Below are 23,818 nucleotides of genomic sequence, written 5' to 3'. Positions count from 1 at the left end.
ACATTCTCAAAGGGGGAGATCTTGGTAAGTACCTGCTTAGTGTGGTAGCTAACTTAGAGAATCTAGTAGCAAAGGAGGTCCACCCTTCACCTTCTACTCAAACAACTAAAAAATTAACTAACCGGGGAGCCACATGTCACTGCTGTCACTGGACCTCTTGTCCTGGGTATCTTTTGCTCTCACAAACATACTAACCCAATTGCTTTCTGGGAGGAACATTTCTCTGGCTGATTCCTACAGGTTTTCCTGGTGTCCTATAGTTCAGAGATGGCAAATACGCAGTTCACACATAGCCTCCATCCCCCCTCAGCTTCCTAACCATGGAAGATTTTGCTCAGATCCTGCTGGAATTCATTCTTGCCACTGCCCACCCTTATCCTTTCTGCCTTCTGTGCAGACATCACTGACTGACCAGAGCCTGTGTTATTACCACATGTGGAGATTTGCCCTTTCTATACCTATGGCAGACATGACTAAATGATCCAACACTTCTTCCTGTGATTTTCCTCCACAGTGTGCCTGGGGCAGACAATGCTAATCAGTCCTGGCATTCTTTCTTAATATGCATACCATCAACTCCCCCGTTCTCTAGCTGTTGTGACTGATTGTTGTAATTTTTTAATTTCTCCATGTGCTATCCTACTCCTGTACCCATGACGGGCATAAATAATTAGATTACCTCTAGCTTACTGCCTCCGTGGCAGATAGGATGATCAGTGTGGATGTTCAGTTCCACTCTCCCCCTGTTCTTATCCATTGCCTGGGACAGACATCACTAATTAATCCCAGCACATTTTTGCTGTGCTCAGAATTGTTGCTGTGTTCCTGGGTAGTTCCCATCAGTCAGTTGGTACATATTGTATTTGCCATCTTAACTGTGGGTAACTTCTTCCCTTTGCACAAGGGCTGGGAGCTGGGGTGTCAGAAGGGTGTGAGGCCCAGCTCTGTTGAGAGCTGATTTTCTAGGTGGAAGTATTCCCTGTGAGCGGCTTGGCCCCTAACCCTGGCAGGCCCCTTTCTCCAGAATATTCTCCTGCTGCTACCACTGCCCTCTGCAGATATTCCTGGGGTTTGGAGCCTTTGCAAAGGTTGAGCCAGTTCTGTGTCAGTGGTGGGTCCTTGATGGGCTTGGGTCCTGGCAAAAGCAGGCTGGGTCAAGGTTGAAGCCTGGGCCAGTGTTAGAGAAGAGGGGCCAGGGACTAGGTCATTCTCAGGCCATGAGTAAATCAGTCAAGTACTGCTTTTCCCCTCTAACCCAGATAGCCATTGTTCCTACCTAATTCCATTCATCTGACCACAAAGCCATGTGCAATCACAGGGCCATGGGCGTGTCTGGTCATAGCCTCTGAGTACCCAAGCCATACTTGGACTTCCAGGTGATCTTCACCCAGAGAGGAAACCATCATGGCTCCTGCTGAGCTCACCTTGTTGTCTAAGCCACCAGGATGGGCCCTCTCTCTTCTGTGTGCTTGCATACCAATCATTGGGTGCCCCAGAAATGGGAGCCTTAGTTGCCTCTCCTGTTGCCACACCTCTCCCCTGCTTCCTTATCATCCCAAGACCTTGGGTAGAACTATTATATTACCTGGGTTCCCAGTCTGCCTAGGAGATAAGGAGGCACAGCCTTCTCCAGTTTTCTGGAGTCAGTCTGTATTACTCATAGGGCAGGGATTTTGTCTCAGACTGTACTGGGGTGTCCGCACAGGCAGGGGACTGGAAGGGAAGGGTGCCTTGGGACCTATTGTCAGCCCATGTGCCCTGAAGCCCAGTCAGCCCCTCTGATTGCTCTTACCCTTAGTGGAAGCAGCTGGGCCAGACCTCCAAGAGACAATGGCACACCTGTTAATGCAGGAGTACAGAGACCCTACCATGTGAGATTACTTTTCTTGGGGTACAGTGGCAGCTTAAGCCCAGTTTCTCTCCCTTGGTTGACATATGGTGACTGAGGCTAAGCCCAGTAAGCTCTTCTCTAAGTGAAAGGGTCTCTACCCATTGCTGGCAAGACAGAACACAGCTACAGGTTGCCAGCCTCACAAGCCAGCGTAGGTAGTCTGGGGTCAAGGGTATTTCTGGAATGCTGAACCTCCAGAGCTGAGCCCAGGGCATTTTGAAATAAGTCAGTATGAGGCAGTCACTCTGTTCCTAGCATGGACATCAAGCCCTCCCTGGGCCTCCAGGCAACTCTAGGAGTCTGAGGTCTCCTGACCTTCCAGGGAGAATGAGGGATGCCGAGTGGCAGCTTATGCTGTTCCCAACCCGAGAAGGGACTTCAGTAGTTTGCAGGGGTCCCTGAAACTTTATTGACTGCTATAGCCTTCATGGTCTGCAACTTGGAGCCCACATGTACCCACTGTAGGTGGACACAGGTCCTGTTTAGGTGTGGCGGCTTTGTAGGCCAATAGGGTAAGGAAGGGGAAGCCTCAGCTCCAGGCCCCAGACTGTTTTAGGTTCTCCTACTCCATCCTATCTGGGCGTCCTGACATCAGCCTCCCCAACTACCCATGGCTATGCACAGCATATGCTCTGCAGCCTGGCTCGTCTGCTGCTGCTCAGTCCCATGCATCTCTGTTGCCACTTCTGCGTGCTTCCAGCTATCCCCCAGAATCCCCAGGTCAGGAGGTGGGGGGCTCAGGCCTACATGTGCCTCCGTGTCCCAGGGATCACGGGAACATGAAAACGTGACCCCCCCAGTCTGCCTGCGCCTAGTAGTCAGGTGAGTCCCCAAGGTGGCTTCTGTTCCCTATCCAGATGACAGATATGGCCCAATGAGCCCATTCCATGGAGTGTCACCCAGCCCAGACCCCTGAGTTGTCATGCATTGAAAAGTACACTCGCTGTGCTTGAAGTTAGCTGGGACATGGTCCCAGTCTGCTGACCCTTTCAGGGTCCCTGGAAGCAGTCCTCCCGAGACTGTTTCTCCACACTGGTTACCTGCACATGGAAGAGCTTGTGTGAGGGTGCCACCTCTGTGACAGCCATCACGTGGTGTGGGTTCTCCATCGAGACATCTCTGCTTACTTTGTCTGACCCAAGGAAGTGCAGTTCCTTAATTTCATACTGCTCATGACCTAGTCCCAGCCTCCTGGCCCGAGACCCTTGCCATTCCTAGGATGTGTATTTCATTTTGCATGTCACTTAAATCACTCTAACCCCAGAGGGCCTTCTAGGGTCCCAGCTCACAATTTTATCCCTGGGCTAGTGATTTGCTTTCTGTTTGTCTGTATCTCCATCCATCCCCACCCCTGTCCCAGCAGCCTGTCTGATTCCCAGCTGGGATTGCATGGGTTGATAAGGAGCTAGGATCTGACTTGGGGCTGGAGGTAACCCTGCCACAGAACCAGGCTTCCATCCATTCTGGGGAGGGGCATAGGGTGGACGAGGCAACAAGGCTGTCCTTCCTGCTAAGATGAGTCCTTCCCACCAGGTGATCCGCAGGGGTTGGCTGACCATCAACAATATCAGCTTGATGAAGGGCGGCTCCAAGGAGTACTGGTTTGTGCTGACGGCTGAGTCCCTGTCTTGGTACAAGGATGAGGAGGTAAGCATTTGGGGACAAGGGTGACCTGATAAAGTGAGAGAAGGAGGTGATTCCAAAACCACTTCCCCTTTGCCAGCACTCATTTGTTCCTCAGTCACTTGAGAAAGGGAGATTACAGTCAGGCAAGGAGTACAGGCAGCCTGGGGTGTGTGGTAACTTCCAGACCTATCCAGGTTACATAGGAAGTGTCTGTCTCAAGGCCCAGGAGCAGACGGTTCAGTGGGTAAAATGCTTGTCCTGCCACAGAAGACCTGACTGCAATCCCAGAACCTATGCAGTATGTGCTCATAGACTCAACAGGTAAGGCAGACACAGGGCCTGCCGGCACACTCCAGGCAAATGAGAGGCCTGTCTCAAAAAGCCAGAGGGTAGCACCTGAGCAATGATACCTGAAGTGGTTGTCTGGCTTCCATATGCACACATATGTGTGCCTACACATAGAAATGTACGTAGGACCTTCACAAAAGAGAAAGAAATCGGATAGCTCAGTCAGTAGAATACCTCCTTAGCGCACATGAAACCTTGGGTTCCATCCTCACTCAGCATCACATGAACCAGGCGTGGTGGTACGTACCTCTGATGCCAACACTCAGGATCAAGAGTTCCCGGCCCCATCCTTCAGTACTAGTTCAAAGGTAGCCGTGTTTCCCTGAAACTTTACCGTGCATACACTTCTCTATGGAGGGTGGACCGTGCCCTGAGTTCTCTGTTAGGAAGCTGAGGACGATCTAGTCCCAGGTCTCGTACAGGGCCCTGCTCTCAGGATGCACTCCAGTGGTTTATATCCGCAGTCACCTCTGTAGGGTCTTCTAGCTACCATATATAGGAGGGACCCTTCACCATCAGTGTACCAAAGGGATGCTGGGACTTAAGCATGGTGGATCCACATGTGACAGAAAACCTGTTCCTGCATATTTCATTGTCCCTTCTTAGAAGCTGGCCAGCTGGTACCCTGGCCCCTGAAATAGTATAGGTACTGTCAATGGCAAGGCCAGACTTCTTTTAAAAAAAACAAAACAAAACTAAAACAAATAGAACACAGGCTGTATTTGAATTTACTATGTAGCTCAGGGTGACAATATGGTCCTCCTGCCTCAACCTCCCCATGCTGGGAAGACAGGCATGCACCACCACATTGGGCTTATGAGGCAAGAATGGAGTTCAGGGCTTTGTATGTGTGAAGGAGACACTCTACCCACTGAGCCCCCGGCTTCTCTGGTTGTTGCTATGAGGTTTGGGAGGACAAAGATGGAGGTGACCCACTCTGGAGACTTATTGGAGTAGATACAACTGGGGCAGCCGGACAACTGAAAGGCAGGAGGAGTTTCAGAAAGCTTGTGTGCCTTACCAGGCACGGTGGCATGCACCTTTAATCCTAGTACTCAGAAGGCAGAAGCAGGGGGGCTGCAGAGATGACTGAGCAGCTACAAGCACCATCTGTTCTTATAGAAGACCAGGGTTCCATTCCTAGTACCCACGTGGCCGCTCACAATAGTCTGTAACTCCAGTTCCAGGGTACCTGACGCCCCTATGCAGGCAAAAAACATCAATGTACATAAATGGAATAAAAAAAAAGGCAGAGGCAGGAGGATCTCTGTCAGTTAAAGGCTTACATAGAGTTCCAGGACAACCAGGCCTATATAAGAGAAACCCTGTCTCAAAAAACAAACAGAAAGAAAAGATAGAAAGCTTGCATGCCCACAAGGTCTCACCCTGTGCCAGGCTTGCAGATTGGGTAAGGCCACACAAAACTACATGCAGAAGGCATGTTCCTCTATTTCTTTATAGACTTTAAATGTGTTACATTTATTTATCTGAGTGTATGTGCACAATTGTGCCAGAGGACATGGAAGTCTGAACGCAACTTCCAAGACTTGTGCTTTCTCTTACCATGTGTGTCTGGTGATCAGACTCAGGTGGGTGGGATTGGCTGCCAGCCCCTTTACCCACTGAGCCATTTTACAAGTCCTCAAGACCACCTTGAGATTGGCACTGTCATGGCTAGGTGAGGAAACTGAGGCCTTGAAAGGTGGATAGCCTCACGTCACAGAATATGGAAGGGTTCCTGTTGGGGGAAAGACATTTCATGGCGGCTCTCTGAGGGACACCTCTGCTCTGAGTTCAGGCCATTCCTGCACCCAAGGCAGATGTGTTTATTCAGGGGTGTTTGGAGATGATGCCTGGCTTCCCTTTTCCACATAAGGCCACAGGCTTACTTCTGGATGATTCTAGAACCTGAAGGACTCTATCAGTGAGCTACCATGGACATTTCTGGGGTATCGAAAGCCTCTAAAACTGCAGGCTCCTGCCAGTGGCCATTGGTGTAGATCCGGTTGCTCCTCTGTGGCTGACTGAGGTGGTGAGATTTTACCTCCTCTTCCCTGTTTCTTAAGTTTTACATTTATTTATTGTGCATGTGTGTGTGTATGCGGATATGCATGTGCCATGGTATACATACATATGGAGGTCAGAGGACAACTTGTAGTGAGTGGTTGCTTCTTTTGGTCAGGGATCAGGCCCAGGTTATCAGGCTTGGTAACAAGCTGGTTTATCCACTAGCTTATCCACTGAGCCACATTGTGGGTCCCAAGGGCTTTTTTGTGGGATTTTTGTTTTGCTTTGTTTTGATTTGTTTTGATTTTGTGTTTGTTTATATTCTTACATCTTTATGTGTATGGGTGGTGTTCTGCGTGTCTGTCTGTCTGCCACGTGCATGCTCTGCCCTCAGAGGTGAGAGGAGGGCATCGGATCTTCAGGGACTCACTACAAAAGCTGGTAGCTGCTTCATGGATGCTGGGACTCGAACTTCTGAAAGAGCAGGCTGTGCTTCTAACTACCTAGCTCTTCAACCTCCTTTTTCTGTTCTTAAGATTATTTCACTTATTGCTGTAATTGTATTTATCCCTATAACTGTCCCTGCATCTGTGAGCTTGGTGACCCCTGCCTCAAAGACATTCAGGGAAGCCAGGCTACACAGTGCTCCCTGGAGAGCCCAGTTGCATGACCTGACCAGCTTTTCTATGTAGCTCATCAAACTGTCAGGGATTGTGTCCCCCAGGGTGAGGCACCCCAGTGTTGAGTTTCTAGGTTCTAGCTCCAGCACTTAAGAAAAGCAACCTGACAGATGGGCAGACCAGAAGTATGTGTATGTTTTTCCAGGGGCCTGTCCTGGAGAGGCCATTGCAGAGGAGCCCAGCTCTGGGCCTAACTGACAAGATGTGTACTGAGAGCTTCTTTCCCTTGCTGGGAAGGACCGTGCACTCAAGCCTTCTATAAACCAGTCCTGTGGCAGGGCCACAGCCACAGCCACAGCAACAGCAGTGAAAAGGAGCCCTGTGTGTGCTGAAGATAAAACAAGCTGGAATCCAGGGCCCTTGGCATCGCAGGTAGCAGCCATCTGTGAGAAGCAGACCATTTTGTAGGCAAGCCTCTGTAAAGACCAGATGGCACCTTTATTTTAGGAATAAAAAAACAAAAAACGGAGAATAGTGCCAATTGAAAGCAAGGAGAAAGGCTCAGTTCAGCAGAGGACATCCCTCCCCAGCCCAGGGCTCTCTCAATTCTGGGGCTACATTTCCCACCTTCTTCCTTCCAGTATCTTCCATGGTGGAGACAGTAGCACAGAGGGTGGTACTCACCTCGGGTGGTCTTTTCCCATTGCTGCTGCTGGCCCAAGCCCAGCCTAACCAATGTGCAGACTACTGTACATATCACAGCCTGCTGAACAGCTAGTCTGAACACTGGGATGGCAGGGATGGCAGTTCAGTGCTCAGAGCGGCCACCGTGCAGGACAGGAGCCTTCACGTCTTCCGGGGTCCTCCATTCATCCTTGCACCTGGGCTCTTCTGACGTGGCAAGGCCAGGTTGACTGGCTCAGATCTAGAGAAAGTTGGGGTTTTCAGGAAATCTGAAGACAGGATGGTGAAGGGCTTGGGGGTCAATGGCCAGCGCCACAGAAGGCGGCCCCTGTGCAGTTGTGTGCAGTCTGTGAGCAGGCGCATGCGCGTGAGATGACAGCCTCCAGATCCTGGGCGGAATCATATATAAACAGTTCCAGATGTGGCAGCCTGGATGTCTGTGACTCAGTTACTTGGCCCTGGCCTGCTCGTGGGAAGCTTCCTGCTTCATGACATCATAGGGTGTAGGCCAGAGTTCCTCAGGGCACTTAGCCCTCAGGAAACAGGAGCCCCTTCAGGGACCCTTAAATTCCCAACTTTGTTTCTTATATTCAAGGCTGCGCTCCCTGTTTGGGGCTCCCAGCATGTAGTGCATATGTTGGGTGTTCCACCCTACACGGCCCCAGCTGTGTCAGACCTCTGGCTGTGCTCCAGTCAGTCAGTCAGAGCTGCTGAGGCCGACTGGGAGTCGGTCCAGAGCAGCAACAGGAAACCTGGAGCCAGAACCGTACTCCCCTCACCATGGTGAGACTCAGCAGCCCTTGGACAGGTGGGGAAGAGGGGCACAGAGAAGCAGCAGTTTGTCCTAAGGCACTCAGCCTGGACAGGCAGAGTGGGGTTTAACACAAGCACTCGCACTGGAGCTGCTGACGGGTTCAGAGGTGGTATTCCAAAATTCTTCTGGGGTTTTTTGGTAGCGCAGAAACCTGAGAAAGAGTCACAGAAGATGACTAGGTTGAGCCGGGGGGGCTAACTATGTGGAGAAGAATAACACTGCAGCATGGGGACCCGAGATCACACCCTAGCACTGTAGTAGACAGAGACAAGTGGATGGCTAGGGTTTGCTGGCTGACATCCTAGCTCCTGGTTTAGTATAAGGTTGTCTCAAGGAAGTAGGTGTCTTCTGGCTTCTCCATAAAGATCTCGCTTCTCCCCCATCATGGGCATATACCACACACACAGAAGATGTCCAGGTGAGGGCCTAAGGCTAGGGCTCAGTTGTTAGAGCTTTGCCTAGTGTGCACAGAACCTGGTTCATCCTAGTACTGGATGACCTGGGTGTGATTGGTGGTTTGGGCCTGTATCTCATTGCCGCTCTTGTGAGGCAGAGGCAGGAGGATCCGGAATTCAAGATCATCCTCAGCTATATAGCAAGTTGGAGGCTAGCCTGGGCTATGTTGAGACTTTGTTTTTGTTTTGTTTTAAGTCTAAATAGTGCAGAAAGTCCCCACAGAGAGCTGACTTCATCTGCAGCCTTACTTAGATTGCACAGTGAGCCCCTGTGCTGTGTCCCTGGACAGCCAGCTTCCTGCTCTGAACTAAAAGGAAGAGTTCTGTGAGCAGATTGATAAGGCCTTGACTTTGGCCACGGCTGCTGGTCACATGACTGAGAGTTGTAAAGAAGCTAGCTGGCACAGACCTATCATGGCTGCTACTTGGGAGGCTGAGACAGGTGGATTGAAACTTAAAGAGGTTCTGGGTAATTTAATGAGCCCTGTCTGAAATGAAAAGAAGAGGGCTGCCTGAGTGGCCCAGCAGTTAAAAAAAAAAAAAAAGCTTGAGTTGGCTTCAGTGGTAGTGGTAGTGCTTGCTTCAGTGGTAGTGCTTGCCTGACATGCACAAAAGCAAAGCCTGGGCTTGATTCCAAGCATAGAGTCAAGAGAGACGGTGACTCACAAAGCCAGTGATACTTCTATGGCACTGGTGCCCCGGCATCAGCTTCCCAGGTATGCCGCCTGAGGTGGCTTCTCAGTGCTTCAGACTCCTTCCCTGTGAGTGGGATTGTCACCATAACTCAGTGGTGTGAACCAGATTCTAACTGTCAGTTCTGTCTACTCATCAACAAGTGGGAGGACCACCTGGGAATGAAGTTAGGACTGGGCAGTTTGAGCGCCCACTGCTTGTGTTCTCTAGATGGAGAACAGAACTGACAGGCATCCATCTAGGAGCTGCTGAGTCAGCAGGTGGCAGCAGGTAGTGTGGGCTGGGCTGGGGTCAGCCCTAAGGTCTCTTCTGCTGAGAGACCTTAAGAAGGCAAGGAGGAGGCCATGTAGGGTGTTAGGACAGGAACATTCTGGACAGAGGCCTTGGACATATATGAGACCTGGAATTTTGAGGGAACATTCAAGTGAGCAAGGGGGTGGCAGCTCTCATCACATCAAGTCAGGTGTTGAAAGTAGCTTTTAGGTGATTGAAGGTTCTGCCCTGTCAGCCCAGGTGAGGCTTCTACCCTCTCTCCTCAGGAGAAAGAGAAGAAGTACATGCTGCCACTGGACAACCTCAAAATCCGGGATGTGGAGAAGGGTTTCATGTCCAACAAGCACGTGTTTGCCATCTTCAACACGGAGCAGAGGTGAGGAGCCTGCAGGGGTCGGGTCCCAGGAGATCTTGGTGGCAACCTTGTGCACAGGTTTCCAGAGTCCTGTCCTGGGGGTAGTTGTGTGTAGTGAGATGAGGGCAGAGCACCATGGATACAGACGATTGAAGTGGATGAAGTGTGAGGACCGGTCCAACCCCACACGCTCACAGGAAGAAGACTGGCACAGTCCTGGGGGGAAGAAACAGGAGGACCCCTGGTTCTGTAAATGTCAGGCCAGCGAAACAGACCATGTCTCAAAGAGGAAGGTGCATAGAAAGTGATTCTAGCCTCTACCTGCCCGTGCACACCTCCGCGCCCACAGACTGACCTACTAACTTGCCCTGGTTTCACTCATGTATAGAGAGCGTTCAGGGATAGAAGGTGGACATGGTGCTCGGTGACAGTGCCTACCCAGAGTCCCCCAGTGAGAGTGAGCTGGTGAGGTGGCCCAAGTTCATTCCCTAGAATGACATAAAGATGGCCTTCGAGCATGGACAGATGGACAGACACACACACACACACAACCATCATCATCATCATTGAGAATTTTCAGCTATCTGTTGTCTGGGGCTGCCACATCAGGCAGTGCAGGTTGAGTTTGTTTCTGCTGTGGTTGGAAGTTCTGATGGACATTGTTACTGTGGTCTTTCCTGCAGACACCTCAGTGGGAGTTTCCAAGCCAGAGCAGAGGCACATGGATCTCTTGAGTTTGAGGCTAGCCTGGTCTACAGATAGAATTTCAGGACAGCCAGGGCTCCAGAGAAACCCTGTCTTGAAAAACCGGGGTGGAGTGGGGGACAAAAAGTGAGGCAATCTGGATAGCAGGAGCCTGAGACAGCTAGGCACACCACATCCCCATCAGAAACAGATGAGGGCTTGCATGCTTACTCATTCCCTTTCCCTTGCTGGTGGCCCAGGCTTTTCCCCACTGCCTAGGGAATGCATGGTATCATGTGCCACTCTACTGAGTTTGAGTCTTCCCACAACAATGAACTTGTGCTCTGCAGGCAGACCTGTTGCAAACAGTCCCTATGGAGACTCCCAGGCTATTCTAGGTTGTGTCAAGTTGATAATTAAAGCCAGCTGTCACAGAGACAAAATGACTGAGTCAGATACCAGGTTGGAATGACAGGCATGGTGGCACACACCTCTAATCCCAGTACGCAGGAGCCTGAGACTGGCTTTGTCTGTGTTTGGCTGTGTAGCAAGCCCAGCCCTATAAATAGGTGACTTCTGTGCCATACCCACTTGCTCTGATGACAGTGTGTGTTCATGGTACTTGGTGCGCTATAGTATACATGGTAGGTGACAAGCTATCAACACTTCTGTGCCATACTCACTTGCTCTGCTGATAGTGTGTGTGTGTGTGTGTGTGTGTTTATGGTACTTGGTGCGCTATAATATACATGGCACACACACCCAGAAGCCCTATAACAAACTGGGGATGGTACCTTTATGCCCAGGTCAGGCAGAGACACACCCTACCCCCAGACCCCTGCTTTTAGTGGTCAACCAAGTCCCTTTCTACCGCCCACTCCAGGAATGTCTACAAGGACCTACGACAAATCGAACTGGCTTGTGACTCCCAGGAAGATGTGGACAGCTGGAAGGCTTCGTTCCTGCGAGCTGGGGTCTACCCAGAGAAGGACCAGGTGAGGAGCTACCTTCCCTGCATAGATGACATACCAGAGGCTGCCTGGGAGAAGGGACTAGTCATTTCTAGGCCACAAGTGTCAGTGGTAAAAATACCTGCCAGAGTCTATGGAAATGTCTTAGATGATACAGGGTTTGCAGTACAAGCATAAGGACCTGAGATCAATCCCTCCAACTCACAGAAACAACAGCTAAGTATGGTGGTGCATGCTTGCACTCCTAGTGCCGGGGAGGCAGGGAGAGGCGGACTGCTGCAGCACAGTGGCCTGCTAGCCTTGCCACATCAGTACCCCTGGTCCTGGTGAGAGACTTGTCTCAAAAAGTAACTCTGGCCTTCCCAGTGAGTTCTAGGCCAGCCAGAGCTACACACCTGTCTCAAAAAACAGGCCAATCAATCATTAATGCAGTGAGAGACTAGGAAGATAGCTCAGATGAAAAGTACCTGCTGTGTAAGAAGACTTTAGTTTGGATCCCCAGAACCCTAGTAGAAAGCCAGACACAAGCCGTGTGTTTGCCTGTAACCCCAGTCTTGCACAGTACAGGCACCTGAGATGAAAACAGTGTATGGATCTCTGAAGCCCACTTAATAGGCAGCCTAGAAAAATCAGTGCACTCCAAATTCAGAGAGAGTTTCCTGTCTCAAAGTGTTGGCCAGTAAGATGATTAAGGGACTGACGGTGCTTGCTGCAAAGCTGTATGATGTAAGTTTGAGCCCTAAGACCCACATAATGGAGAACTGATTCCCACAAGTTGTTTTCTGACCTACACACATGTGCCATGGCACAGCACACACATGTTCATACAAATATATACATGTACAAAACATAAATGTGGAGTTTTCGAGGGTTTTGTTGTTATTTTTTGTTTTGTTTTATTTTTTGAGGCTGGGTGTCTGTGTGGCTCAGCCTAGCCCACAGCTCACTACATAGACCAGACTGGCCTTGAACTCACAGATTTATCTGCCTCTGCCTTCTGAGTACTAGAATTAAAGACTTGGGCTACTACACCTGGCATAAAATTTAATTTTAAAAATTTAAAAATTGCCAGGTGTTGGTGACACAGGTCTTTAATCCCAGCACTTGGGAAGCAGAGGCAGGAGGATCTCTGTGAGTTTGAGGCTGATCTATGGAGAGCAAGTTCCAGGACAGGCTCCAAAGCTACACAGAAAAAACCCTGTCTTGGAAAAAGGAAAAAAAAAAAAAAAAGACAGGTCCTGGCATGTTGTTGCATACCTTTAATCCCAGTTCAAGACAAGCCTTGCTTATATAGTGAGCTCTAGGACAGCCAGAGCTGCATAAAGAGACCCTGTCATTCATGAGTGATAGATATATAGATAGTAGATAGATAGACAGACAGACAGACAGATAGACAGAAAGACAATTTTGAAGTAGTAAAGATGAGTCAAGGAAAGACACATCTGTGTTGGGATCCACCACATACACAGATAAGAACAGCTTGTAGGGATGATACTCACTATACATACATACAGATGGACACAAATCAGTAAATACCTGATAAACACAGCTAAGGGAGAGGTATCCTGTTTGGCTCCCAGTTTGGCTCAGTACATGGCTGCTTTGCTTAGGTTATCTATCCTGGCAGTGATTGAGGTTCAGAGGCAGGAAATGGGAAGATGTGACAGGGCTAGGTGTCTCCAGGGATGCAGCCTCCAGCTAAGCCACACTTCCTGAAGGTTCAAGAGCTTCACAAATATAGTGAAGTGCTGTTCTAGAAATATGGCTCAGCAGGTAAAAGCACTGGCTACTTTTCAGAGAACCCGTTCAGTTCTCAGCACCCACATTACAGCTTACAACTGTCTGTAACTCCAGTTCCAGGGGATCTGACACCCTCTTCTGGCCTCTGTGGACACTGCACACAGATGGCATATACACGTACCAACATTGATATACACATAAATGAAAATAAGTCTTAAAAATTACAGCAGCTCCTGCAACGCAAACTACCAACACCTGAACCCTAGCATCCCCTAGTCAAACCATAACTCAGAACACATAGCTGACACCCACTGGAGCAAGCAAGGCAGAGTGAGCACAGTTTGTCATTAGGGTCCAGAAGGTTCTTTCGCAGAATACATGGCCTGAAAGGCAGGTGGACTTGGTACTCATCTTGTTGTCTTTTTTCCTGCTGTCCTTGGGGTGAAGTCACTACAGAATCCTGGGTGTGTGTCCCCATCCCCTGGGAAAAGAGTCCAGCCTGCCTTTAATCAGTGTACCCCAGCACAGACCAGCTGTTCTAACAGGACTGTCAGGAACCCACTTGAGAGGGGGTTGGCTGTCAGCAGGGTAGGCACATAGTTCCAAGAGCATGTAGTTCTTAGCTACAGCTGCTCAGCCGTGTTCACCGTCTCTGTGCCCCTTGCAGGCGGAGAATGAGGATGGAGCACAAGAGAACACCTTCTCCATGGACCCGCAGCTGGAACGGCAGGTGGAGACCATCCGGAACCTGGTGGACTCCTATGTGGCCATCATCAACAAGTCCATCCGTGACCTCATGCCAAAGACCATCATGCACCTCATGATCAACAATGTAAGTGGGAGGTTCCAGATTAGCCAAGGTCTTAGCTGAGGCTTGGTGGGCTGGAGATCCAGCCGCAGCACCACAAAAAACAGGCGTTTTTTAGTACACCTGTCAGCCTGACACCAGAGTGTAGAGGTCGGAAGACCAAAATGTAGCTTCTGATGTGGGATGTAGCTTCATCCTCAGCTACATAGCCACTTTGAGGGGATTCTTGATTATTTAAGACCCTGTCTCTAAAACCAAAACCAAGGCAGGCAAGGTGGCTCAGAAGATAAAGGCACTTGCCCTGGAACTTGCCAGTCCACAAAGCTGTCCTCTGATATGTACACCATGACCCATACACATATCACACACATACACACACGCCACACCAGACTAATGCCACAAAGCTGTCCTCTGACATGCATACCATGATGCATACACAAACACACCAGACTAATAATACATAACATTATCTCAGCACTTGGGAGGCAGAAGTGGGTGGATCTCTCTGAGATTCAAGGCCAGCCTGGTCTACAAAGCAAGTTCCATGACAGCCCTAGGTATTAGAAACCCTGTCTCAAAAAACAAAAGAAAAAATAAATAAGTAAATAAAATTAATCTCAGAACAAATTAGGAGCTGGAGAGACGACCGTTAAGAGCATTGGCTGCTCTTCCAGAGGTCCTGAGTTCAGTTCCCTACAACCACATGGTGGCTCACAGCCTCTGTAATGAGATCTGGTTTTCTTCTGGTCTGCATGAAGACAGCACTCATAATAGGTGAAACACATGATTAAATAAATCTTTAAAGAAAACAACAAAATATTTTAAAATAAGTCCTTCAAAGTTAGAACAAGTTTGTTTAGGTGACTTTTGTTTTGTTTTTGTTGTTGGTTAGTTGGTTTTGTAATGTTGGGGATTGAACCCAAGGCATGGTGCATGTTAGGCAAGCATTGGATTATTGAGCTGCACCTCGACTCCTTCACTAGGGGAGTCTAGGCAGGGGCTCTACAGCTGAGCCACGCCCCTACTTCTCACTGGAGGGTTGATTTTAGGCAGTCTCTGTGGCTAAACCTTAGCCTGTGATGGATGTTTTTCTAGTCACATTAGGCTTCTGAGTTTTTGGCTAATGTAAGGGTCTGACCTCTGCCACCATTGTCTCCAGACAAAGGCCTTCATCCACCATGAGCTGCTGGCCTACCTGTACTCATCAGCAGACCAGAGTAGCCTCATGGAAGAGTCAGCAGAGCAGGCTCAGCGTCGGGACGACATGCTGCGCATGTACCATGCGCTCAAAGAAGCACTCAACATCATTGGGGACATCAGTACCAGCACCGTATCCACGCCTGTGCCCCCACCTGTTGATGACACTTGGCTCCAGAACACCAGTGGACACAGGTCTGGAGGGCAGTTTGTCCCCCAATGTGCCCATATAAGCTCCACCCTTCCTGTTCCTCAGTCCTATCAGGAGATAGGTCACAGCTAAATGGGACAACACACAGGCCTGAGAACCTGTCCTGCCTAAAGCCACTAGGGGAGGCATGGCCTCCGAAGGCCAGTCTGAGCCACATCCTTGGAGGAAAACATCCTAATTCCCCACCACCTCTTTTAGCTTCTAATGGTTTCTCCAAGGGTTAAATCCAAATAGAAACCTAGAGCAAGGAGCCCAGGGGACAGCTACCACAGAGGTCGTTCTCCTAGACATAGCAAAGGGCACAGGGGAAGATTTAGAAGGCAAACAGAGCCCTCTAGCCCATAGAATCTAGGACTCCATAGCCTCAAGATGGGAAGCATGGGCCAGAGGGACATCTAAGCAGCCACAGTCAAGGGAATGTCAGTGCATTGGACCTACTGAAACTTCAGGACACTGGATCCTTCAGAAAGAGGACCAGAGCCCAGACTTGGGAAGATCGAGGTCTCTAGGATCAGGAACAGGGCAGACAGGTACCTCACAGATAGAGGCTCTGGAAGGGTCTTGGGCTGTACAGCAGTCTGGACACACCTCCCTCAGAGCTTTCCTGTCAGGACACAGCAATCCCAGTAACTTGGAATGCTGTAGCTCAGGCTGGTGGCTCCCGGGGCCTCTGCCCTCATCTCAGTCGCTTGCAGTGGGTGCTCACAATACCATTCCTCCAGCTTACAGCCTCTCCCTCCTCCACAGCCCCACTCCACAGCGCCGACCTGTGTCCAGCGTGCACCCACCGGGCCGGCCTCCCGCAGTACGGGGTCCCACACCAGGGCCTCCCCTGATTCCTGTGCCTGTGGGGCCTGCAGCCTCCTTCTCAGCGCCCCCCATCCCATCCCGGCCTGGACCACAGAACGTGTTTGCCAACAACGACCCCTTCTCAGCGCCACCTCAGATACCATCTCGGCCAGCACGGATTCCCCCTGGTATCCCTCCAGGAGTGCCCAGGTAAGGCCCACAGCCTGCATCCTGGGGTTCCTTTGTTGACTTTGACTGCCTCCGTTCTGATGACTTCCAGTGTAGCCCCAACGAGACATCGAGTAGTACAGGCATTGCTGCTTGTGTGCTGAGAAACTGAGCCCTAGAGGGGCCAATTCCACTTAGCCAATGCCATAGGACAATGGATCAGCTGACCTCATGGCTCCTGGCCTGTCCTCTAAGCAGCAGGTTTCATGTCCCCCTAATACCAGGTGAGCTAGGTTCTGGTCTCCATTTCTGAGGTCCTTGGGCAAGATGACACATCTGGTAAAAGTGCTTGCTACCAAGCCTCGTGACCTGAGTTCAGTCCCCAAACCCCTCTTGGTGAAGGAAAGACCAGCTCCTCCTAAAGCCCAGAACTTGCCTGTGCTACCCACGCCAGCTAGTGACATGGAGATACCAGGAAAATACCTGTAATACTCCTCCTGGTACCCCAACTTTGGGAGCACCTGGGGTGGGCTGGATGGACGGGGTCCTCACTGCCCTCCACCTCCCCGTGTCTTACTCTCTTTGCAGCAGAAGAGCACCCGCTGCGCCCAGTCGGCCTACCATTATCCGCCCGGCCGAGCCGTCCCTGCTCGACTAGGCTGCAGTGGGCAGAGTTCTGGGGGGTCCTCGTGCACCCACAGTGCAGGAGAGCTTTGGTTTGGGCCCCACTACTGCCCCCCCCATGCTGGGACCAGGCTCCCTGTGGGCAACCCCTACCCTTTCCTCCCTAGCCTGGTGGACATGACAGTGAGGGGGTGGGTGGGGTCCCAGGCAACAGGACATGGGGGCTTTGCACTTTGGGATGAGGAGAAATCTCTGGTTGGCAGTAGGAACTGCGTCCTTGGGACCATCTGGAAAGAAAGATCCAGGCTGGTGTATGGGAACTCTACCAGGGGCTTCTCTACAGACTGTAAGCCTTTGTTCTTTCTTGGGGTACAGAAACTGTCCAACTTTTCCTAAGGGCTCTTCAGGAGTGAGCCAGGCCCAGCAGGCCCAGTGCTGGCCACCTGCCTGGCTCAAGTTGTATATATATATCTTCTTTGGCCATATTAATCACACAACCTGAGCCCAGCCCAGTGTCGACAGCCAGAGGTGCCTTTGTGCCTTCCTCAGGCCTGGAGCGCCTCAGCTCTGGCCTGCCTCACTCTCCTCAGCTCCAGTGTGGTTTGGGCTGTGTGAGCTGGGGAAACATCAGGGGCCTTCTGGCTCCCAGCTGACCCATCCCCACAGGGTGGGCCCTGGTGCCTCTGTGCAGATCCTGTCCCCACTGCTTGGTTTGACCACTGTTAAGTGCCTGCCTCTGTATATCCTATTAATAAACTAAAATAAAGGGAAGCCCCACTGGTGGCTGTGTGTGGGCTTTTTGTGTCTGTGCCAGGCCAGGGGGGAGACTGTCCACCCTGTCACGGAGCTGCCCACACCTTACTCCTTTACATGTGTCTCCTGTCATTGCTTGTGAACACCTCTCTACCCCTCACACGGTACTCATAGGAAACAGAGATTCTAGCCACTGCCCCGAACGGCACTGTGGCCAGGCCCACTCCAGGTCCCCCATTAGCTCTATAGGGGACATGGTTCAACTTTGCTTTATGATCTTTTTCTTTCGTGCCAGGCGACCACCTCCATCGGCTCCTGCCCGGCCTTTCTTCTGAGCTTCGTGGGAGTGCCCTCCCGCCTTCCTGGCTGCCCTGGCTTGAGGCTAGGTCTGTCCCAAGCTGCTGTCCCTGAGCCCAAGTCATCAGGCACTATTAATTTTTCTGACCATAATTTATTGACCCCAGTGCCCAGGACAGATGCCCTTTGTTCCTTGAGGCTCGTAGGTAGACTGGTGGGACTGCACCCAGAGAGACTGTCATCAGTTCCCCCAACCAGCTGGCTCCCACCGGGCCGAGTAGCCAGGGCTCTTTCCTATCAAATAAAAGTGATTGTCCTGGCAAGAACTCTGCAGGTGTGTCTCCTTCCCAGACCCTAGCAAAGTAGGCTTCTCCCCAGGAGCAAGCAGAGACACTGCGGGTGGAGTCAGGGCCAGGGGCAGCTGCACAGCTTGACCCATTCTGATGGCTGGAAGACTTAAGCTAAGGCACGATTTCAGGAGAAACCAGGGCATCTGTGAGCCATATAGCCCCACACTGCAGCACCTAACACTTCATCTTCTGAGAAACAGGCACTGGTGCTGAGCCTCCCCATCCAAAAGGGTCTGCAATCCACTTGCACTCCCTGCTCACCCAGGAAAGGATGGATACACATGGGGTCCTCTCTGAGTCTGGGGAGGTCTCCACAAGTCACACAGGCCTGATTGATGCCCTCCACTGTTTCACTCATCCTCTGTGGCCGGGGCTACGTGGGTACAGGACGCTTGTCGTGGAAGAAGCGCTTGAGTGTGCAGACCTGCAGGACGGCCACCAACAGCAGCACAGCCACATTGGCAGCTGACCAGAAGTTGACCCGCTCCAGGTTGTCTTCCTGAAGGTTCCGATCACGTGCCTCAAAGGCTCGTAGCAGAGTCAGCATCTGGATGCTCCGTTCCAGCCGGGTCCTCATAGTCTCTATAGATTCCTGCCAAGGCACAGAGAGGACGGGGTCAGGTTGCCTAAGCCAAATCCTCACCCATGCTGTTCACTGGCTGTGTGACTGTCAACAAGTTAATTTGCCTCTCTGGTCTCATGTCTCACATCCTCTCCTAGAAACCCAGTTTCAGTTTTTTTTCCATTTTTCCCCATGATGTTTTCTTGTTTGTTTTTAGGTGAGGCCTTTTTCTTACGGGTCAGAAGGTGCACATGCTGTATTAATGTAGAGGTCTGAGACAGCTTGCAGGGATCAGTTTTCTCCTGCCACTGTGTGGGTCTCAGGTAGTTAGGCTTGGTGGCAGTTGCTTTTGCCTGCCTGCTAAACCATTTCACCAGCCTTTAAAATAGGATCTTTTATATCAAATGTTGGTCTTTATATGCAAGTCAAGGGTGACCTTGAATTTGTGATCCTCTTGTATCCACGCGTAACCTACGCTGGGTTTATGGAGTGCTGGGTGTAGGAACTTCATGCATCTTAGGGGATCAAGCTACCAACTCAACTGTCCCTAGCCCTTTTGGTTTTGTGAGATGGGTTCTTGCTATAGCCCAGGTTGGTCTTGAACTCAATGGAATGCTGCCTCAGCCTCCTGCGTGCTGGGATTACAAGCATGCACCACCACACTCAACTCACTTTGATGTCTTCCATTTTGACATCAAGCATTTCCTCTGGCTCCACAGCCTCAGCCCAACCTTCCACCTCTTCCTCGTCCTGGAAACTGTCAAAGATGAGCTCGAAGAACACTAGCTTCTCTGAGATGGTACTGAAGGAATTGTCAAAGCATAGCCTGTAGTCCCCAGCCTCAGTAGGCTCCACCCTGGGCAGACAGATGAGACACAGACGTGACCCTGGAGTGACCAGCCAGCTGGTCTGTGAAGCCAGTAGGATGGTAACCCGAGGCCACTGGGGAGCTGCAGGGCTGTAATTGAACCAAGACAGGGCAAGACTTCACTCACGTGTGCACCCCATCAGCCTTTCGAGACTCACTGACCAACAGCACACCCTGAGGGCTCTCCAAGGTGAAGTCCACATCCAGCCCCGCACCTCCAATCACCTGAAGAGCAGGTAAGAGTTGGGGAACAGGCAGGTTTGAGCCCAGCCTATCTTCCACAGAAGGCCTGGGTTGAACCGAACTGGAAAATACCTATATAAACACTAGGAGCCTATCTTCAAAACAAACCATATATTTGTTTGGGGTAGGAGGGTAGACTATGGGGATCATAGGACAGCATGCAGGTGTCAGTTCTCAACCACTACCATAGTTAGGAAACTCAGGCCTATCTGAGCACCGACATCCACACCTGCAAGGTTCCTTCCTGGTCCCTAAAACGTTCCACGCGAGGTCTTTCATCAGGCCACCCCCTTTAGCAGTCCAAGGTGGGTGTCTACCTAGCTGCAAATATACAGTGGTCACCGACCCTCTAGCTGCCAGAGAATTCCCTTGAACCCAACCCAAAGAGCTTCCAGCTGGGAACTCCCCTAGTCCACAAGACTATAGGCATCCCGGCCACGCCCACTCCACGCCCCTCATGCTGGCCACACCCCCTTGTCCTACGCGGTGTCCCGAGCCCCGGACCTTCTCACCTGGTACTCTGTCTCTAAACTAGCATTGGCCGGCGCAGACTGGTAAAAACATTGCTTCCTCCCTGCGGGAAGCAGAAATGTGAATTCGCCATCCTGAATGGGCGGCGGCCCCGCCTCTCCCACTCCTACTGCTGGCAGGAGTAGCCACAGGGCCAGGGCTATGGCCGCGTCGGCCGCCATTATCCGTATCACGCTCTTCTCTACTTACAGGATGCGGGTCCTTTAAGCGCTGGTCCCGCCCACCTCTCATATCGGCAAAACTCATTGGCTGGAGCTTATGTTCGGCCCCAAACCCGCGGAATGCTGTGTGAAGGGTCCCAATGAGGGGAGCTGCCCGAGAGAATGCCTAATCTGTTAGAAAGCACACTAACACTGATTAGAATTTTGTGAAACTTCTCCGTATCTGTTATTAGCCATTGGAGTTGGGGATGGGGAACATGACAGGCCTGAAATGATGAATCAATTTTTACAGGCAAAAGTTAAGATGACTAAACAGGGAGGTTTGCGGGTCCTCTGTGGCACCACCTGCTGTCCTCCCTACTCCAGTGCAAGGCTCGTGTCGCCTATTGCTCAGGCTGGTGTAGAAGAAACCGCTCAGTGATGGGTCCTGGGTTGGATCCTGATCGGTTGGTGTCCATCAAAGCTCTGGCGGTACTCCGATATTAGCTTCTGGCCTCCCCAGACTCAACGCCAGCTCTGCTTTCTCTTTATACCTTACATCATCACTTTAGAAGGATTTGGGTCTCTTAAATTGGGGGTGCTTGTTTGGTGGTGAGCAGAACACGCCCTCACTCTGCATCCGATTGGTCTCAAACCTTTGGGCCAAGAGGTCCTAGTGCGTTTGTGCTGACACAAGCCCTAACTCTAGCATTTGGGAGACTAAGGCAGGAGTTCTGGAGAGTTTGAATTCGAGGTCATCCTCGAATACATAGATAGTTCCAGACTAGCACGTTTTCAGAAACAACGGATCTATTTGGCCTCGAGATGACTCAGAGGATAAAGGCCCTCGCTGCTAAACCCGATTACCTCAATTCAAGCCCTAGGACCTACATGGTGGAAGGATAGAACTGACTCTCCCAAGTTGTCCTCTGACTTCCATGCACACTCACACACATACACACACGCGCGCGCGAAAGCCACTGTGCTGGTTAGTTTTTATCCACTTGACACAAATCTGGCAAAAGGAATTCTCGTGGGAAGAATTGCCTTGAGGGCATTTTCTTCATTGCCATCTGAAGCAGGAAGGCCTAGCCCACTATGCAGGTGGTACCCACTAGGCTGTTTAAGAAAAGTAATTTGACCGAGGGGTGGTGGTGCAGGCCTTTAATCCCAGCACTGAGGAGACAGAGGCAGGTGGATCTCAGTGAGTTCGAGGTCAGCCTGGTCTACAGAGTTCCAGGACAGCCAGGACTGTTGCTCAGAGAAACCCTATCTCAAAAGGAAAAAAGGTAGTTTTAGTTTGGGGGCTTGGAGAGAAGGCTTAGCAGTTAAGAGCACTGACTGCTCTTCCAGAGGACACAGGTTCAATTCCCAGCACTTTATATGGCAGCTCATAACTACCTGTCAAGCCAGTTTCAGGGGATCTGACACCTTTACACAAACATAGGCAAAACACGAATGTGCATGAAAAAGAAAAAAGTTTGAAGTTGGGCAGTGCCAGCACACACCTTTAATCCCAGCACTAGATGGGCAGAAGTAGGTGGCATTCAAAGTCAACCTGGTCCACAAAGTGGGTTCTCGAACATACCGGGCTGTTGTCACATAGAGAAATATTTTAAAAAATAAATAAATAAATCCGTACTCTACCAAACTGGAAAACCTAAAGGCAGTACTCGGGAGGCAGAGGCAGGTGGATCTTTGTGAGTTTGAGGCCAGCTTGGTTTACAAGAGCTAGTTCCAGGACAGGTTCCAAAGCTACAGAGAAACCTTGTCTCGAAAAACAAAAAAAACAAAGAAAAAAATTCTTTAAAAATTTGAAATTAAGGGCTGGAGAGATGGCTCAGTGGTTAAGAGCATTGCCTGCTCTTCCAAAGGTCCTGAGTTCAATTTCTGGCAACCACATGCTGGCTTATAACCATCTGTAATGAGGTCTGGTGCCCTCTTCTGACCTGCAGACAGAATACTGTATACATACATACATACATACATAAATAAATTTTTTTTAAAAAATTTGAAATTAGACTAAGTTCTACACAACTGGAAACACTGTCTCAAATAAAAATAAAATAAAATGTTCTAAAATAGTACACCTTTCCTGCGCCCCCCCCCCCACGGACACACATGTGCAGATGCAAACAAAATTTGAAATTAAATTAAATGCAGGAGACAGAGGCAGGTGAACCAGAGTAGAAAGTTTAAACACCAACCCTACTACAAACCCTTCGATCTACACTGGTGATTTCTGCCTGCGAGATAAGCTGATGTGATCAGAGCACAAAACTTGTGGACGTAACTAGCTGCTTTATGATTGGATTTAAGATCAGTTCCAAGAGATGAAGCCCACACTTGTCATTGCTCAGACGACCTAGAACTTGAGACTAGATAGGCCACGGGCCTAGTAGAAAGCCAAATACTACTGTTCTGCTAAAAGAATGTAGTAACAAAACAACTCCTAACTACATCCTTCTGTACCCATAGATCACTCAGTTAAGCCGTCAGCAGAGAAGCTTCCTCCTACAGAAGATGGGAACAAAAACAGAGACCCACAGTGGACAATGTGCAGAGAATAGAGATCTTGGAACACTCAGTCCTAAACCAGATGTCTCCATCACATCATCAGGGCTTAGGAAACTTGTGGAAGAAGAGGCAGAAAGAGTGTAAGAAAGAGCCAGAGGGGATGGAGGAGACCATGGAAAACAAGATCTAGATACAGCAGAGCTGATGTGTGAGTTCAGAGAGCCGGGCAGCATGCACAGGGCCTACGCGGGGCCTATGCGGGGCCTACACAGGGCAGGTTCAACCAGCTGGGATCCTAGCTCTGAGAGGGGAGTAGGCATGAGCATCTTCCATCCCTAACCCAGAGGCTGTCCCCAGGTGTCAACCACTCAAAGGGTCTTACTGAATACACAAACCACAGGGGGCAGGCCCCAGCCCAGAAGTAGGTAGCCAACACAAAAAGAGCTCAATGATATTTTTAGAGTTTTTTTTGTTTTGTTTTTGTTTGTTTGTTTGTTTTGCCTCACAATGATTTCTCTGGGCATTTTTTTCCTTACTGGTTTTTAATTTATATATTATGGTTTCTGAGTTTGTGTTTTAATAGTGTATGTGTTTCTTCT

The 23,818-nt window shown here is 50.3% G+C and overlaps 2 protein-coding genes across 15 annotated transcripts in view; one reads left to right on the top strand and one right to left on the bottom strand.

Moving 5' to 3' along the window:
* Positions 1 to 18,334, top strand: part of Dnm2 (dynamin 2) — an 87,364-nt gene extending 69,030 nt beyond the window's left edge. For 4 of the 14 annotated variants that reach the window (XM_048446497.3, XM_085689845.2, XM_085689844.2 and 1 more), the window contains 8 exons: positions 13 to 24; positions 3,425 to 3,538; positions 9,678 to 9,787; positions 11,334 to 11,445; positions 13,829 to 13,993; positions 15,129 to 15,361; positions 16,125 to 16,376; positions 16,923 to 17,741. In XM_048446497.3, the coding sequence (XP_048302454.1) occupies positions 13 to 24; positions 3,425 to 3,538; positions 9,678 to 9,787; positions 11,334 to 11,445; positions 13,829 to 13,993; positions 15,129 to 15,361; positions 16,125 to 16,376; positions 16,923 to 16,992 (1,068 nt within the window). In that variant the 3' untranslated portion in view covers positions 16,993 to 17,741. Of the gene's footprint in view, positions 1 to 12; positions 25 to 3,424; positions 3,539 to 9,677; positions 9,788 to 11,333; positions 11,446 to 13,828; positions 13,994 to 15,128; positions 15,362 to 16,124; positions 16,377 to 16,922; positions 17,742 to 18,006 lie in introns of those variants that run through there. The other 10 variants (XM_048446499.3, XM_085689846.2, XM_048446498.3 and 7 more) reach the window with 4 other exon arrangements.
* On the bottom strand, positions 18,143 to 20,754 carry Tmed1 (transmembrane p24 trafficking protein 1). Its single transcript, XM_048446506.3, has 4 exons — positions 20,544 to 20,754; positions 19,916 to 20,013; positions 19,593 to 19,776; positions 18,143 to 18,950 (listed from the first exon to the last, which is right to left on the bottom strand). Exons 1-4 carry the CDS (start codon positions 20,721 to 20,723, stop codon positions 18,732 to 18,734), a joined length of 681 nt encoding a protein of 226 aa, XP_048302463.1. The 5' UTR covers positions 20,724 to 20,754; the 3' UTR covers positions 18,143 to 18,731.
* Positions 20,755 to 23,818: the final 3,064 nt, after the last annotated feature.

This window comes from Myodes glareolus, chromosome 4 (genome assembly GCF_982192425.1).
Source record: "Myodes glareolus chromosome 4, mMyoGla1.1, whole genome shotgun sequence".
Taxonomy (NCBI): Eukaryota; Metazoa; Chordata; class Mammalia; order Rodentia; family Cricetidae; genus Myodes; species Myodes glareolus.
This window is presented reverse-complemented; position numbering and strand designations above follow the sequence as displayed.